The sequence below is a fragment of the Phocoena phocoena genome, chromosome 13, assembly GCF_963924675.1.
Source record: "Phocoena phocoena chromosome 13, mPhoPho1.1, whole genome shotgun sequence".
NCBI lineage: Eukaryota > Metazoa > Chordata > Mammalia > Artiodactyla > Phocoenidae > Phocoena > Phocoena phocoena.
In genome coordinates, this window is record NC_089231.1 from 81135086 (window position 1) to 81153386 (window position 18301).

At 37.5% G+C, this 18301-nt stretch overlaps 1 protein-coding gene across 3 annotated transcripts in view; it reads left to right on the forward strand.

Moving 5' to 3' along the window:
- The window catches only part of ATXN2 (ataxin 2), a 123209-nt gene that overhangs the window by 70893 nt on the left and 34015 nt on the right, over positions 1-18301 (forward strand). For all 3 annotated transcript variants that reach the window (XM_065889286.1, XM_065889287.1, XM_065889288.1), the window contains 7 exons: positions 405-583; positions 3295-3504; positions 6366-6548; positions 7810-8007; positions 8407-8514; positions 8791-8861; positions 17562-17863. In XM_065889286.1, coding sequence (XP_065745358.1) covers positions 405-583; positions 3295-3504; positions 6366-6548; positions 7810-8007; positions 8407-8514; positions 8791-8861; positions 17562-17863 — 1251 coding nt within the window. The remainder of the gene's footprint in view (positions 1-404; positions 584-3294; positions 3505-6365; positions 6549-7809; positions 8008-8406; positions 8515-8790; positions 8862-17561; positions 17864-18301) is intronic.

The window sequence follows — 18301 nt, forward strand, 5'->3', positions numbered from 1 at the left end:
AGTGTGGATTTGGGGGATTGATGTTGAAGCCGTGAAAAACTAATGAACAGCCACCAAGAGAAGAGATCACAGAGAAAACAAAGTAGAGAAAACCAAGGAAGAACAGTTTCAAGAAGACAGATGTTGATTGATAGAAACAGCCATAAAGAGGCCAAGTGGATAAGAATGAATACACATCTGTTACATTTTGTCCTTAGCAGGAATATCTGAGGGAAAGGAAAGGCCAGAGGCTAGAGCTTAGAGTAAGATGGAAGAATAGGGGTGTCTGGAAGTGGGGCCATTTGGTTTTAAGTGTTTAACCTTTTAATAACAAGCATTCCCTTCTGCCTAAATTACTTTTAGATATGTTTCATTGGCCTGGTATCTATTAGGATAAAATGATTTAAAGGATCTCTCATTTTCAGGGAAAATAAATATATTCCTCCTGGACAAAGAAATAGAGAAGTCATATCCTGGGGAAGTGGGCGACAGAATTCACCGCGTATGGGCCAGCCTGGATCGGGCTCCATGCCATCGAGATCCACCTCTCACACTTCAGATTTCAACCCAAATTCTGGTTCAGACCAAAGAGTAGTTAATGGAGGCAAGTATTTTGACCAAATTTGTCAATGTCATTGATCAAATACATAGTTTTCTGAATATTTACAGTTTTACATTGTTGATAAGAACATGCATACCTTTAATGATTTCTGTGGAGTAGTTTTCACTTAATTTAAATTTGCCTTTGTGAATATCAAATTAGTAAAACTAGTAAAAATTAGTATGTTATTGGCATATACAGCATTTAGCATGATGAAATACTCATGTATTAAGATAAAGTGCTAAATGTAACCAAAGACATTCACTTGGCAAAAAGAACACTCCACATATGTGAAGAAATTGGAAACTTTGGGTAGGTTCTCAATTTTAAAAATACTGGATGATAAAATTATTTAGATATAGTTTACATGGAAAATCCCAATCTGTGTGAGACACTCAGTGGTTAATATAGATTCATTTTTATGAACTGTTTGTTTATATATTTATATTCTGCTTACTTCAAGAAAGGATTTGAGGTAACTTGCAATACAAGACACAATCAAGAGTCATGTGAAGATGGTGAAGAAAAAATGTGCTTAAAAAAAATAGAAACAACTCTTAGTGTAAGGGTGAATATTGTAGTTTAGCTTAAGTAAAGTACAGAAACTTGAGTCTTTAGTAGGAAGATATTTTTTTCTATTCTGCCTCCATATATAGGTTAAATATAGCCCACGGGTCATGGATCTCTCATACAAGTCAGGGATATTGGACACAGTAGTGCCATAGACTGTATGGAACCATGGTAATTAATAATACTGATGGGGGACTTCCCTGGCAGTCCAGCGGTTAAGACTTGTGCTCCACTATTTACAATAGCCAGGACATGGAAGCAACGTAAGTGTCCCATCGACAGATGAATGGATGAAGAAGATGTGGCACATATATACAATGGAATATTACTCAGCCATAAAAAGAAACAAAATTGAGTTATTTGTAGTGAACTGGATGGACCTAGAGTCTGTCATACAGAGTGAAGTAAGTCAGCAGAGAAGAACAAATACCGTATGCTAACACATATATATGGAATCAAAAAAAAAAAAAAAAAACATTCTAACGAACTTAGGGGCAGGACAGGAATAAAGACGCATATGTAGAGAATGGACTTGAGGACACAGAGAGGGGGAAGGGTAAGCTGGGACGAAGTGAGAGTGTCATGGACATATATACACTACCAAATGTAAAATAGATAGCTAGTGGGAAGTAGCTGCATCGCACAGGGAGATCAGCTTGGTGCTTTGTGACCACCTAGGGGGGTGGGATAGGGAGGGTGGGAGGGAGACACAAGAGGAAGGGCATATGGGGATATATGTATACATATAGCTGAAAAAAAATAAAATGGGAAGCTTTTTAAAATTTATTAGCCTAAAATTAATTTTATCTTATTATTTGAAAGTAGATATAAGGCCAACTCACGGGATTCTATTTATATTACTATTAAAATTGTAATTACTCATGGAAAAAAAAAAAGACTCAGTGCTCCAGTGCAGGGGACGTGGATTCAATCCCTGGTTGGGGAACTAAGATCCCACTTGCTGTGCAGCACAGCCATAATAATCATAATAATAATAATAATAATAATAATACTGGTGGTGTGTTAGTTACTAACTCAGGGCTAACAGTGGACATTCAATTTTAGGTATTTAAGTTTGGAAAGTTAGAAAAATAGAGAACACTAAGTTTCCAATTTCATTTGTTTTCATTGAGTCTTTCTCCAGAATTCCTCTCCAATGAACACTCTTGAGTATTTTCTATACATTTGTATTGAGGGTGAAATTTCTTTGCTCACTGAGTAAAGAATTTTAGTTGTTCATGAACAGAATTTTCAAAATAAAAAACCTGAAAGGGGCTGGGAAATGTATGATACTCAAGTGTGTGGAACCCTATGGAGAGGAGACCTGGACTGTTTCCTAAGATTAAGGTAAGTGATATGTCATGTTACATGTTAGCTGTATCTTGACCTGTGCATATCCCTCAGTGTCGGTATATTTGGGGAGGGGATGACTGCTTTGTAGTTGCATTGTTTATTAAGCAGTCTCTTAGATGAATGTTTAACTGCATAAATTATTTAGAAGGTCCCCTTTTTCGAATTTGATAAGATTAAAATATGTGTTCTGAAAAAGCAATGAATATTAACCTGTCACTCCTGTGACTCTAGAAAATAGTAGAAGTAATGTTCTATTTCTACTTAAATGTACCTGCTTAATGAGATTTCAAACTCAACCTTACATTAAAGTATAAACTAGATGAAAACCACAGAGTTATAAGAAACCAGCATTTTTAATGAGATATAATAGCTGATGTGTCAAGCTAAAACTTTTAATAATAATCTTATTCCTGAGTTTTGTGATTTATTGTGTGAAATTATCTGGTGTATGTTATACTCCTTTTAACAGTTGATTACCAAGAAACAGTTATAGAAGCAGAATTAATAGGCAAAGTCTTAACTGTCTTCTTCAGTAGTATGTGTAGATCCTAATTAACCCTTTGGGAACGTGTATTCATTTAAACAGACTTAATTTTAAGGAGGTTAAAGTAAAATGTGAATTTATGTCAGTTAAGTTATGCTAAAACTTATCACAAATCAAATGACTGTCCTCAAAGGGTTAAAATGTGCAAGAAATCATTTTTGTCATTTTACTTTTTTTTCTGTTTACTTTTTTCCCTCATTTTTTTCTTTAGTTTTTATACTTTCCTTCATATCATTTGTTCTGTCAGGTGTTCCCTGGCCATCGCCTTGCCCATCTCCTTCCTCTCGCCCACCTTCTCGCTACCAGTCAGGTCCCAACTCTCTTCCACCTCGGGCAGCCACCCCTACACGGCCGCCCTCCAGGCCCCCCTCGCGGCCATCCAGACCCCCGTCTCACCCCTCTGCTCATGGTTCTCCAGCTCCTGTCTCTACTATGCCTAAACGCATGTCTTCAGAAGGTACAATACCACAATTTGTTCATGTTTTTGTTTGTCTTTGTTTAACTCCTATGTGAGTTTATAATTACAAAATAGTTTCCTCTTCATTATTTAATAACCTATAATTTCTGTGTTTTAACTTTAGTTTATTAAAACTATTTCTATTAACCTTTTGTTCATTAGAGAGAAATTTGATAAATGCTGTGTGAAGCTATGAACTATCCTGAATTGTAAGAATGAGGGTTTTGTCTCTGCCTGGTAATGATGCTCTTTTACAGCCCAGGGCCTTCTCCCTTCCACTTTACATACAGTGTACAGTGATTAATGGTAAACAGTGAACTTTCTTCATCAGTCTTGGACTTTTTGTAGAACCTATCGTTTTATAGCTCCTTGGCCAAGGTACTAGTGAATTTGCCTGTTGGCCATAGGCAGGAGTGATGGTTTAGGGGTCCTTTTTGAGAGGGACATTACATGTAGCTGCCTTTGTGTGTTTACTCTTAGATTACAATACAGAGTTTAAATTTGTGTTTGGGGAATTAAAAAAAATAGTTTTGTAATATTTCATAGTGAAAGTCTTTAATCTGGAAGAAGTTCTTGATCTAAGATAAAATTTTTATCTTAGAAAGCTATGTATGAATCTTTAGGGTTTTATTTATTTATTTATTTCCCTTGTCAATAAAAAAGAATAAAATACTGTAGTTCTCATTCATTGATGCTAAATCCACCATTGCTACATATCAGATACATGGATGTGTTGTAGAGAGGTCACATTTTAATCTAAATGTCGTGCGTAAGTAAAAAACCTTTTTTCTGAATGATAATGACCTTTGACATTATTTCAGAGTATTTGATATGTTAAAATTTTAATCTGATTTGTTCATTAAAATTACAGTTGATATTGCTTATGTTGAGACTAACACAGTTTTCTGGCATAAAATGCTTCCCTGGAGAAAACTAGTTGGCTGTTTTTTAATAAATTGTTGTCATCCAGGCAGGGAGGTCCTGTGATCTTGACTAAAGCAGCTAACCTTGTTAGCTGTTGAACAGCATGGTCAACAGCATGTTGAAAGCATGTTGAACGGCATGATTTTCAAGGTGACTTCCTTACTCAGAAGTGCCTGTGATGGTGGCCTCTAAATGAAAAGTTACATTCTGTTGACATATTTGTTGTGGTCTATTGTTTGCTTAAGTGATGTTCGTGAGAATATGTTAGATAAAATAGAACTCATTAGTGAGTGTGAGCGTGTTCACGACAGTTAGATGTAAGGACTCACACAAAAGTACACCATCTCCATATTCAGGGATGCTGTGTTATTCAGTTTTTCTTTTTAAATAATTTGAATTAAAATGTTTTCTAGTCATGTAGTTAGGTGACACTGAAGCATTTTTGAAATGTGAACTTCAAAATAAAACTATTAAATATAGTGGTTTTCTGTGTTTAATATGGAGACTGTATTTTGTTTCTGAAAGTATTTTACATATTGCCAAAGACTGAATTTTTTTAAGTTAGAGTTTGATTTCATTGAGCTATGCCAGCCGTCTTTCTTGGTCTTTTTCTGTAAAGGGACGTAAAAATTATGTATAAATATGCAAATACCCAGTTCTTAACTCATTCTTCAATATAAATTGTATCTCCAGTTGAAAATTATATAACATTAACATTCTTTGTAAGATCGTGCCCATGATTGAATTCCTACTCAGGGCACAAATTAATGTGACATTCTAAAGAGTTTGGCAAGGGACTTCCCTGGCGGTCCAGTGGTTAAGACTCCACACGTCCACTGCAGGGGGCACGGGTTCGATCCCTGGTTGGGGAACTAAGATTCTGTATGCCGCATGGCACAGCCAAAAAAATAAAATAAAAAATAAAGAGTATGGCAAGGTAAGGGTAAGGGGCCTTGGCTTTGGCATTAAGAATGAGTTTTGCCAGGTGTTATCACTGTCAGGTTTCTGTGGTAAGAGTCATTGTGTCCACTGTTTTCGCCTGACAGTTTTGTTTGAATGCACAGTAGACTTCTTTATAAATAGAAATTGCTAATGGGGTGACAGAATTGATTGATGTGGAGTTTTGACAATTTGTACAGTGCAAATTTCTTCCCCAAATGTCAGTTATTCTAGTCTATAAGTCATGCCTTAACGGTAGAATTTTCAGTTCACAGCCTGTTAAGTATGAGACACTTCCTACAGGTGAGGACTGTTTTAAGACATGGGTCGTGAAATTGTTCACCATGGCAGAAGAGATAGATAAATTAAGGTTTTGGAGAAATTTAAGAAGGAAAATGTGCATCTTTTTACTAGTACAAAGACATATCGCGGTCAACAGTTTGTTGTTTAAAATTTTTTTCCCCAAATTTTAGAGGTAATATATTGTAGAAAATTTGAGGGAAAAAGGTAAAAGTATGTGTTAAAATAAAAATTATTGCATCATGTAGCTATAACTCTGTTAATATTTTATTATATTTATTTTTATATGCCTACAAATAATGGGTATAGATTAAAGAAACTGCTAAGATCTCTGAGGAGTTATGACATCTTACTGTTAGATTTCTTACCACCAACTGCATCCCTCCCTTTCTTTAAAAATAAAGGGAAATAAAATAAAATTTATTTGTAAGATTTTATGGCATTCCACAAAATAATTCTGAAAGAGTATGGCCAAAAATAAGTGTGGTGTTTGTTTCCTTTTTCTTAACCAAGAAGAAATGAGAGAGAGGGAATGTGTGTGTGTGTGTGTGTGTGTGTGTGTGTGTGTGTGTGTCTGTGTGTGTGAGAGAGAGAGAGAGAGAGAAAGAAAGAGAAAGAATGGTCTATGTGTATTTAGCAAAAAAGTAGTACTGATGGACATTGTGGCATTCATGTGATGTTCACTGTTTCTTTCTTAGGGCCTCCAAGGATGTCCCCAAAGGCCCAGCGACACCCTCGAAATCACAGAGTTTCTGCTGGGAGGGGTTCCATTTCCAGTGGCCTAGAATTTGTATCCCACACCCCACCAAGTGAAGCGACTGCTCCTCCAGCAGCAAGGACTAGTCCCGCAGGGGGCACATGGTCATCAGTGGTCAGCGGGGGTAGGTAACACTTGGCTTGGAGCATAATGACAAAGTTCATTTTGTTATTCTACTAGATGTAAAAAGGGCTGGGCTTGAGCTATGTTTGAGGAACTCTTAAGTATATATATGAAAAATAGTGGAGTAACCAGGAATTGGGAAAACTATTTTTTTTTTTCTGGGCTCTACCACTTACCATATGTTAGGGCAAATCATGTGATCATTCTGAATTTCAGTTTTCTCAGTGAGTAATCTTTAGCTAATCTACTTTATGGTCTTCTGATGAAATTCATGTGGGGTTCATAAGTAAGAATATACTTTATAGTTTTATAAAGTATCACTCAAATGGAAGGCAAATATAGTACATAACATTTGGAGGGATCATATTTCGTGTCTTCTTAGCAACTTTGTTCATTGATTCATTCCATATATTCATTCAAGCCCATTTTGGGCTTACAGTGCTATGTGTTTTTTTTTCCCCCCCATTCATTCATTCCATACATTTTTATTGACATCCTGCTTTATGCCAGGCAGTATTCTGGGCGCAGGTCCTTATGTTTCCTAGCACCAATATATGGCACTAATTCCTGACCATATTTCCCTTTTAAGGAATAACAAACACGGGGGCCCAAGTTTTATCTCTGATTAGTCTGAAGAATATGCTGATGGCAGCTATAAAGGTGTGAAAAATACACTTTGACAGGATCTTACAATTAAGACTGCTTTTGGGGCTTCCCTGGTGGGCTTCTCACTGTTGTGGCCTCTCCCGTTGCGGAGCACAGGCTCTGAGCCTGTGGCTCAATGGCCATGGCTCAGGGGCCCAGCTGCTCCGCAGCATGTAGGATCTTCCCGGACCGGGGCACGAACCCATGTCCCCTGCATCAGCAGGCGGACTCTCAACCACTGCCACCACCTATTTTAAAGAAACAGTCTCACTTTTTAGTAGAGAATGTTATCTTTATCCTAAAAAGTAGCATTTTTCCTGCCTTAGAAATCCAGTTTCTAAATTCATTTAAAATACTTCGTTTTAGAATTAATACAATTAGGAGAGAAAACTACTGTGGGACATAGGTATTAGTAATTGCTTTCATTCTTCAGATATTTGTATTGTCCATCATCACTGCTATTCCTGAGACTTTGGAAAGGAAAACAGGGTGATGGGATAAAAAGTAATTGGGGAGGAGGTCAGATAGAACTATTTTACCTAGATCTTCAGAAAAGCCTTTTTGAAGAAGTGACATTGAACTGAGAATGTAATGGGTAACTTTTCTCTTTCTTGTAGTTCCAAGATTATCTCCTAAAACTCACAGACCCAGGTCTCCCAGACAGAATAGTATTGGAAATACTCCTAGTGGGCCAGTTCTTGCTTCTCCCCAAGCTGGTATTATTCCAGCTGAAGCTGTTGCTATGCCTGTACCAGCTGCATCTCCTACGCCTGCCAGTCCTGCATCCAACAGAGCTGTAACCCCGTCTCTTGAGGGTATGTAAGAAAGGGCTTCCAGATCCACAATGTCATTTGTGAAGTTGAGTGTTAGAGGTTTAAAAGTTTATGAAAAATGGCTATGTTGTTTTATTCATAGGTATGTATCAATATTTGAGGGTACATTTAAAATTTTATACAAATGAAGTTAGTTGTTTAAGTAATGCTACTAATTTCATATGTTATTCTTGAATGTGTGTTGTTAAGATAGTTTACATTCCTGGGTAGTAAATGTCAATATAAATAAAATTATTAGTGTTTCATATGTCTGCAGAGTTGGAAAGCCTCTGTTTAAATGTTCTTTTCCAAAAACATGGGATCAAAATTGTTGAATATTTTCCCCTTTTACTTCTATAGCTCCTATCTAACTTTGAGTTTTTGTAAAATATTATTTTCTAGCTAAAGATTCCAGGCTTCAAGATCAGAGGCAGACCTCTTCTGCAGGGAATAAAGAAAATACGAAGCCCAATGAGACATCACCTAGCTTCTCAAAAGCTGAAAGTAAAGGTTAGAGCTTTAAAAAGTCTTTGGGTATAACTGTAGAAATAGGAAGGAATATGTCTTACTCTCATGCCCAATACAGAGCATTTTTGGTCAGTACTTTTTCTTAGGATTGTGCATACTTAAATGTATAATTTAACATGTCAAAATCTATAATTAACATATTGAAATTTTTATTATTTTGATAATAGAGTTTATTTTCATTTCTAACATCCCATCCTAAAAGAATTTTAAGTTAAAGATTAGAAATAAATCTGGATCTAACACTTCTTAATTTTACAGGTATATCACCAATTGTTTCTGAACATAGAAAACAGATTGATGATTTAAAGAAATTTAAGAATGACTTTAGGGTAAGTATCGTATTGACTGATGAATTAGATATTAAAAAAATTTTTTTTAAGCATCACTAAAAATTCTTATATCATCCATTTACAAAAATGCATTATGTATACACCCGGAAAAATCAAACCATGTGTATAGAAAGCTAAACATCTTTTTTTTTTTTCCTTTTTAGTTTATTTATTTTTTGGCTGCGTTGGGTCTTCGTTGCTGCACGTGGGCTTTCTCTAATTGCTGGGAACAGGGACTCCTCTTCGTTGAGGTGCGCGGGCTTCTCTCATTGTGGTGGCTTCTCTTGTTGCAGAGCACAGGCTCTAGGTGCGCGGTCTTCAGTAGTGGTGGCACACCGGCTCAGTAGTTGTGGCTCACGGGCTCTAGAGCGCAGGCTCAGTGTTGTGGCGCACGGGCTTAGTTGCTCTGCGCCATGTGAGATCTTCCCGCGAACCCGTGTCCCCTGCATTGGCAGGCAGATTCCCAACCACTGTGCCACCAGGGAAGTCCCTAAACATTCTTAAACTTGTCTTTGTGTATTCTTAAAGTTGTCTTTACGTATGCTTTAAGTGAAGTAACTAAAATCGTGAGATTTGGTAAGAACAATACAGATATTAAATGGAAGAGAATGTAATTCTGACATTGGAAGTCACCATAACGTAAGTTTGACTACTTTATTCAGTGACAGTAGAGCAAGGCCAAGGCATTGATTATCTGATGTGGCATGTGGAAGATGTACTGGACCCTGGTTTTACAAAAGAGTTGCAGATATACACTTCATGCACAAATGTATTGTGGTAGACATCCTTCTATAGTATCATTTCTCTCCCTTAAGACTTGCTGGATGTACTCTGATCTCTCCTGGATGACTGTTTCATTCTTTTGCACAATATTTACTGTTAACATATTGTGCATATCAAGGTGTATTTTGAGACCAAATCAAGAAATCATCCTGAAACTTAGCTTCTTAATGGAGGAAAATCTGATTATCAGCCTTTGAAAGAAGACTTAAAAGATGAATGGATCAAAAGCAAAAATCAGCCTTTTCCTAGCCTGTTCTAGCTTCCTAAAAATTAATAAGTTTTTGCCAGTAGCTTCATTCCTGACTTTTTGGCACCGTTTAAAATATTAAATATTATTTCATACTTTAGCACATTTATGTATTCAGCTTTAATGCTATTAGCAGTTGTAAATTTAATTTTTAATTTTTTAAGCTATAGTTAGTGCATGGACACGATACAAAGAATGCCCAGTGACTGAATGCCCAGATGCCCACTACCAGGTTAATACATCAAGCACTCCAGCACAGTTAAAGTCTCCTGTGTACTTGCCCACCTCAGCTGCATCCTCCTGCCAGAGCGAAGGGCATCTTTCCTTGCAGTTCTTTATACTGCAGATGAAAAGATCCCTAAGCAACAGATGGTATTATTTTGCATAATCTTCAGTTTGATATAAGTGTCATGTTCTTGCCCATACTTTTATTTCCTCAGCATTATTTTTTACAGTCAGTCATTCATTCCCTTCTTATAGTACACTTGCATGAATTTATTATGTTATGAAGAAAAGAAATTTTTTTACTTTGAAGCATATTAATGTTATTTGTAGCAGTTTTATTGAGGTACAATTTGCATATCATAAATTTAGCCATTTAAAGTGTACAATTTAGCAGTTTTTAGTATATTCACAGGGTTATACAGTCATCACATAAGCCCTTAGCAGTCATTGCTCATTAGCTTTCAAACACTCCTCCCCTCAACCCCCATCCTAAACAACCATTAATCTGCTTTTTGTCAACATGGATTGCCTGTTCTGGACATTTCATATGAATGGAACCATACAATAAATGGCCCTTTGTGAGTGGCTTTTTTTCACTTACCATCATGTTTTCAGGATTCATCCATATTGTAGCCTGTGTCAGTACTTCATTCCTTCTTATGGATGAATAATATTCCACTGTATGGATAGGCCATATTTTATTTATCCATTTATCATCAGTTGATGCCTCTGGGTTGTTCCCACTTATTGACTGTTATGAATAATGCTGCTATGAATATTAGTATACAGTTTTGTGTGGACATACGTTTTCATTTCTCTTGGGTGTATACCTAAGAGTGGAATTTCTGGTTCATCTGGTAACTCTATCCTTGACCTTTTGAGGAAAACTTCTGGACTCTTTGCCAAAGCAGCTATGCTATTTTACATTCCCATCAGCAGTATGGGAGGGTTTCCGCTTCTCCACATCCTTACCAGCACTTGTTATTGTTTGTTTCTTTTGATTATAGTCTTCCTTGTGGTATGTTGTGGTTTTGACTTGCATGTCTCTGATGGCCGATGATGTTGAGCATCTTTTTATATGTTGATTGCCCATTTGTTTTTTGTTTGTTTTTATCTTTCTGCACATTTTAGTGAAGTAATTCATAACTACTGATTTTATTAGGAGATATATGTTGATGAAAGTATCCCCAAACCATCACTCATGAAGATCATTGCCTGCTATTTTTCACAAGAAGTTTCAGCCTTATACATAAGATGTTTACATATAACAGAACTGACATTACCACAATACACATCAGTATTTATAGTCACAATATGGACATAAATGTCAACATCTATCAAATAATGATAATTAGATATCTATGTGAATGTCATTTTCCTTGTATTTCCTTCTGTTAGACATACTAAATAATCAACTAATTATAAAGTAATGGGACAGGCAATATGCCAAAAACTACTTCTAGTTATGAATTAAGGAAAATACAGTCATGATAATTGATTGCCCATTTGTATGTCTTCTTTGGAGAAATGTTTATTCAGATCTTTGCCCATTTTAAAAATTGAGTTGTCTTTTTATTGAGTTGTAAGAGTTCTGTATATATTCTGTGTACAAGTCTTGCATCAAATGTGTGGCTTGCAATTTTTTGCTCCCATTCTGTGGGTTGTCCACTTTCTTGATGTTGACAACTAAAGCACAAAATTTTTTAATTTTGATGAAGTCTAGTGTATCTATTTTTTCTTCTGTCCCTTGTGCTTTTGGTGTCATATCTAAGAAACCATTGCCTAATCCATACTCATAAAGATTCAAAGATTCACTCTTATTTTCTTCTCAGAGTTTCAATTAAGGCTGTGATCTCTTTTGAGTAATTTTTTTTTTAAATTTCAGTGTAGTTGATTTACAATGTTGTGTTAGTTTCAGGTGTATAGCAAAGTGATTCAGTTAACACATGTGTGTGTGTATGTGTATATATTCTTTTTCAGATTCTTTTCCATTATAGGTTATTACAGGATACTGAATATAGTTCCATGTGCTATACAGTAGGTCCATGTTGTTTTTCTATTTTATATATAGTGTGTATCTGTTAATCCCAAACTCTTAGTATATGCCCCCGCTTCTTCCCCTTTGGTAACTGTAAGTTTTCTGTGTTTGTGAGTCTGTTTCTGTTTTGTTCATTTGTATCATTTTTTTAGATTCCACATGTAAGTGATGTCATATATTTGTCTCTGACTTACTTCACTTTGTATGATAATCTCTAGGTCCATCCATGTTGCTGCAAATGGCATTATTTCGTTCTTTTTTATGGCTGAGTTTGTGTGTGTGTGTGTATACATACACACCACACCACATCTTCTTTATTTATTCATCTGTCGATGGACACTTAGATTGCTTCCACGTTGTGGCTGTTGTAAATAGTGCTGCTGTGAACGTCGGGGTGCACGTATCTTTTCAAATTAGAGTTTTTGTCTTTTCCAGGTATATGCCCAGGAGTGGGATTGCTGGATCATGTGGTAGCTCTAGTTTTAGTTTTTTAAGGAACCTCCATACTGTTGTTCTTAGTGGTTGCGCCAATTTATATTTTGAGTAATTTTATTATTTTTTTAAAAATAAATTTATTTATTTATATTTTGGGGGGCTGCATTGGATCTTCGTTGCTGCGTGCAGGGTTTCTCTAGTTGTGGCGAGCGGGGGCTACCCTTCATTGCAGTGCGCAGGCTTCTCATTGTGGTGGCTTCTCATTGTGGTGGCTTCTCTTGATGCGGAGCACAGGCTCTAGGCACGCGGGCTTCAGTAGTTGTGGTGCACGGGCTCAGTCGTTGTGGTGTAGGGGCATAGTTGCTCCGCGGCATGTGAGATCTTCCCAGACCAGGGCTTGACACCGTGTCCCCCGCATTGCAGGCAGATTCTTAACCACTGCACCACCAGGGAAGTCCCAATGATCTAGGTTTAAATCTTGCCCTCTGTACAACATTGAGGCATGTTGTCTACATCTCCCAAGCCAAAATGGGATAATTGTAGAACTACTTCATCGTGTTCTTCTGAAAATTAATGAGATACTGCCTGTAAAGTGTTTAATATAGTTCTTGACACATAGTATATACTCAATAAATATTAATTTTTATTACCAAAACATAGATGAACCAAAGTTGTACCGGCAATCACAGGTTTCTTTTTCTCTGAGTCACATAAGAATTTTAGTTTTCCCATAAAAATGTCCATTCTACCCAAAGCAATCTATGGATTCAGTGCAATCCTATCAAAATTCCAATGGATTTTTTCACAGAAATAACGCAAACGATACTAAAATTTTATATGGAACCATAGAAGACCTGAATAGCCAAAGCAGTCTTGAGAAAGAACAAAACTGGAGGTATCATGCGCTCTAATTTCAAACTGTATTACAAAGAGATATTAATCTAAACAGTATGGTATTGGCATAAAAACAGAAACAGATGAATGAAACAACAAAGAGCCCAGAAATAAACTCATGCATATACAGTCAATTAATTTATGACAGAAGAGCCAAGAATATACTATGGGGAAAGGACAGTCTCTTTAATAAGTGGTGTTGGGAAAACTGAACAGCCACATTCAAAAGAATGAAACTGCACCACTGTCTCTCTCTTTTTTTTTTTTTTTAATTATTTATTTTTTGGCTGCGCTTGATCTTCGTTGCTGCAAGCAGCCTTTTTCTAGTTGGGGCGAGCGGGGGCTACTCTTGTTGTGGTGCGTGGGCTTCTTATTGCAGTGTCTTCTCTTGTCGTGGAGCACGGGCTCTAGGCATGCGGGCTTCAATAGTTGTGGCTCACGGGCTCTAGAGCACAGGCTCAGTAGTTGTGGTGCATGGGTTTAGTTGCTCCGTGGCATGTGGGATCTTCCAGGGCCAGGGCTTGAACCCATGTCCCCTGCACTGGCAGACAGATTTTTAACCACTGTGCTACCAGGGAAGTCCTGCACCACTGCCTTATACCATACACAAAAATCAACTCAAAATGGATTAAAGATGTGACAGTAGGATCTGAAACCATAAAATTCCTAGAAGAAAACATAGGCACGAGCTCCTTGACGTTGGCCTTAGCAGTGATTTTCTTATTTGACAATAGAAACAGAGGCAACAAAAGCAAAACTAAACAGCTGGGACTACATCAGATTAAAAGTCTTCTGCCTAGCAAAGGAAGCCATCAACAAAGTTAAAGGGAACTACCAAATGGGGAAAGTATTTGTAAGTCATATATCTTATGAGTTAATATCCAAAATGTATACAGAACTCATACAAGTTAAATAGCAAAAATACAATCGATTTTAAAATGAGCACAGGATCTAAATAGACATTTTTTCCAAAGAAGATGTAAAGATGGCCGACGGGTCCATGAAAAGGTCCTCACTAATTTTTAAGGACATTATTAAGGAAATGTAATTATTAAGGAAACGTACATCAAAACCACAATGAGGGGACTTCGCTGGTGGTCCAGTGGTTAAGAGTCTGCCTTCCAATGCAGGAGATGTAGGTTTAATCCCTGGTCAGGGAACTGAGATCCCATATGCTGTGGGGCAACGAAGCCTGTGCACCACAAATAGAGAGAAGCCTGCCCGCTCTAACAAAGAGCCCACATGTCACAACTAAGACCCGATGCAGCCAAATAAATAAACAAGTATTTTAGAAAAACAAAACCACAATGAGGTATCTCACACCTGTTAGAATGGCTATTCTCAAAAATACAAAACAAGAAATAACAAGTCCTGGCCAGGATGTGGAGAAAAGGGAACCTCTGTGCACTATTGGTGGGTAAATTGGTGCAGCCACTATGGAAAACAGTATGAAGGTTCCTCAAAAAATTAAAAATAGAACTATCATATGATCCAGCAGTTCCACTTCTGGGTATTTATCCAAAGGAAGCGAAAACACTAACTCGCAAGATATCTGCATGTATATGCACACACACAATGGAATTACTCTTCAGCCATAAAAAAGAAGAGTAATTGCCATTTTTGACAACATGGATGGCTCTTGAGGGCATTATGCTAAGTGAAATAAGTCAGAGAAGTTCAAATATTGTATGATCTCACTTATTTGTGGAATCTTAAAAAAAAGAAAGAAAACAAAACAAAACCCAGACTCATCAGTACTGATTGGTGGTTGCCAGAGGCAGTGGGTGCAGCAAAATGAGTGAAGGTGGTCAAAAGGCACGAACTTCAGTTATAAATAAGTCATGGGGAAGTAATGTACAGCATGGTGACTGTAGTCAATAATACTGTATGGTATATTTGAAAGTTGCTAAGAGAGTAGGTCTGCATAGTTCCCACCATAAGAAAAAAATTTTTAACTGTGTGGTAATGGCTGTTAACTAGACATTTTGATCATTTTGCAGTACATACATATATTGAATCATAGTGTTGTACATCTGCAACTAATACGATGTTACATGTGAATTATTTCTCAATAAAAGGAAACAGTGGTTCAATTTTGAAAAAATAAAAAGGAGGGGCTTCCCTAGTGGCACAGTGGTTGAGAGTCCGCCTGCCGATGCAGGGGACACAGGTTCGTGCCCCGGTCCAGGAAGATCCCACATGCCACGGAGCGGCTGGGCCAGTGAGCCATGGCCGCTGAGCCTGCGTGTCCGGAGCCTGTGCTCCACAACGGGAGAAGCCACAACAGTGAGAGGCCCGCGTAACGCAAAAAAAAAAAAAAAAAGGAGAATAATCTCAGTTTTCTTTTGTTTAGTATATTGCAGATAGGAAATACAGAAGAATGTTCAAAAGCATGAATAATTGTGCCTTATTTTCCTCATTTATAAGATTGCGCTAATAGTATGTACATCAAATAGGGCTGTTACAATGACTGAATGAATGAGTTTGTAAATAGTTTAGAACAGTGTCCAACTCACAGTGAGTACTATAGGTATGTTTGCCATTATATGAATAACAACATCAAAAGCCTTATTTTTGCCTTGCTCAAAGACCCTTGTGACAAATATTTAAAGTTTTATGCAATACACAATTGGTCCGTTACGCATATAGACTCTCCTAAACATTAAGTACCTATATTGTGACTTAAACTCCCACTGTGTCCAAATGTTGCTTTCACCTTCTGCCGTCACCTTCTGCTGTCAACTACTTTATAACTATATTGGTGATGCAGTGAAGCTTGAGAAGCCCCTGAGATGTGTGGTGCTGCTTGCCAGGATACCAAGGGCTCCGGTAGTGAGAATTTGACAGTGGTCCGCCTTTCCTGAGGCTGAGGAGGTAGTTTGTCTCTCTAGTCTTGCAGCCCCTTCTGCTGCACAATTGCTCTTTAGCTTATTCTCACTGCCTAGGGCTGCTGCTTGGATTTATTCTCATTTCCACCATGGCTCCTTCTACTTGCTGCCCTTTTCTTCTCTTTTTCTTGTCATTTCCTTCAGCTTTTCCTGTTTTCTTTCTTCTGTGGAGTAGGGCATCTTAAATCATCATCAGACAGTAGTAGCATTGACTGCTTCTGGTCTGCAAACTTAAAAACCCCATCACTTATTTTACTAACGTTTTTGTCTTCTAGTCTTCTTGTTGGTGCTTCTGTTTTGTGGTTTCCTTTATGGGTTATAAGGTCTAACTGACCTACATGTCTAGCCAGGTCTCCCTTTGAATCCACCTACTTCAGACTTTCCAACTCACCACTTCTCAAGGTCAAGCCCGGGTCTTAGTCCAGCCGCCATAATGGTCTCTCTACACTCTTACTTGGCTTCCTGCAGTTCATTTTCCACAAAGCTGCTGTGCTCATCTTTGTGAACTATAAATCTTCTCAGTCTGTACCTGCTTAAAATTCTTCAGTGACTTCTCATTATCCTGAGAACTAAAAGTTAGAGTTCTTAACCTAGCTTTCAAGTTCCTTTATCATCTCGCTCCTCCTGGGTGAATTTGTCATTTCTTGACTCATCTTGTGCCCGCCAGTACTTTTCTGTTCCACAGCGGGGCCATCTTCTCCCTTTCCTATGGGTCTTTAAACATGCTGTTTCTTGTACTTAGACTATTAGTCCCTTTTCCAAACTCCCCCGCAAACCCCCAACATCTTTCACACTTTAGACTAGATGACATTTCCATTGAGAAGCCTTCTCTTTCCATGAGTTGCTTTTTGCCATGGGATCCTATAGCATTTACCCCAGTTTGTCAAGTGTCTGATCTCATCCAGATGGAAAGCTTTGGGAGGATAGGAACTATTTCATATTTCCATTCCTAGCACACACAATTTCTGACACATGGTATGCACTCAGTAAATATTTAACTTTTCAGGCTGGGACATTTTAGTGCTTGGATGGCTGTAGTTGTATTGTATAGACATTTTGTTATTGTTGCCTTGTAATGAAAACATTACTCGTAAAGTTCGAAAAAAGCCTTATTCAGTTTGTGCTCATGGAAAAAAATTGATTACTAGAGTTATTTAAAATATTTAAGTATAATTATTTCCTTTATTTAGTTACAGCCAAGTTCTACTTCTGAATCTATGGATCAGCTGCTAAACAAAAATAGAGAGGGAGAAAAATCAAGAGATTTGATCAAAGACAAAATTGAACCAAATGCTAAGGATTCTTTCATTGAAAATAGCAGCAACTGCACCAGTGGCAGCAGCAAGCCGAGCAGTCCCAGCATTTCCCCTTCAATCCTCAGTAACACGGAGCACAAGAGGGGACCTGAGGTCACATCCCAAGGGGTTCAGACTTCCAGTCCAGGATGTAAACAAGAGAAAGATGATAAAGAGGAGAAGAAAGATGCAGCTGAGTGAGTAAACCTGGAATTTAGCACGCCTGTTACTTACTTAACTTTTCCTTAAGGTGTCCAGAAGCCTTCCAACTCAAGAATCTATCTAGACTTTTAGACTGCTTTATAAGTAGCTCTCAACTTAAGAAAAAACTGGTCTAAACAAATGACGTCTTAAGTCATTTAGGTCATTGCATCCTATACTCTTCTTCCCTCCTCCATCGTTTTTCCACCCTGTGGCAAAAAAACCCTATGCATAAATTAAGAATGGCTTATTTATAAATGTACAGGGAGTTGAAAAATCACTGGCTTTGGGACTGATATCCCCTGTATGCTAGTCAGTACCCACCTCCTGGCTGTGCTACTCGACTAAGAACTTACACTGCCAAGAAGAGAGAGAAGTCTCTGGTGCCCCTACTTGGAATTCAATGTGTTTTCCATCAAAAAAAAAAAAAAAAA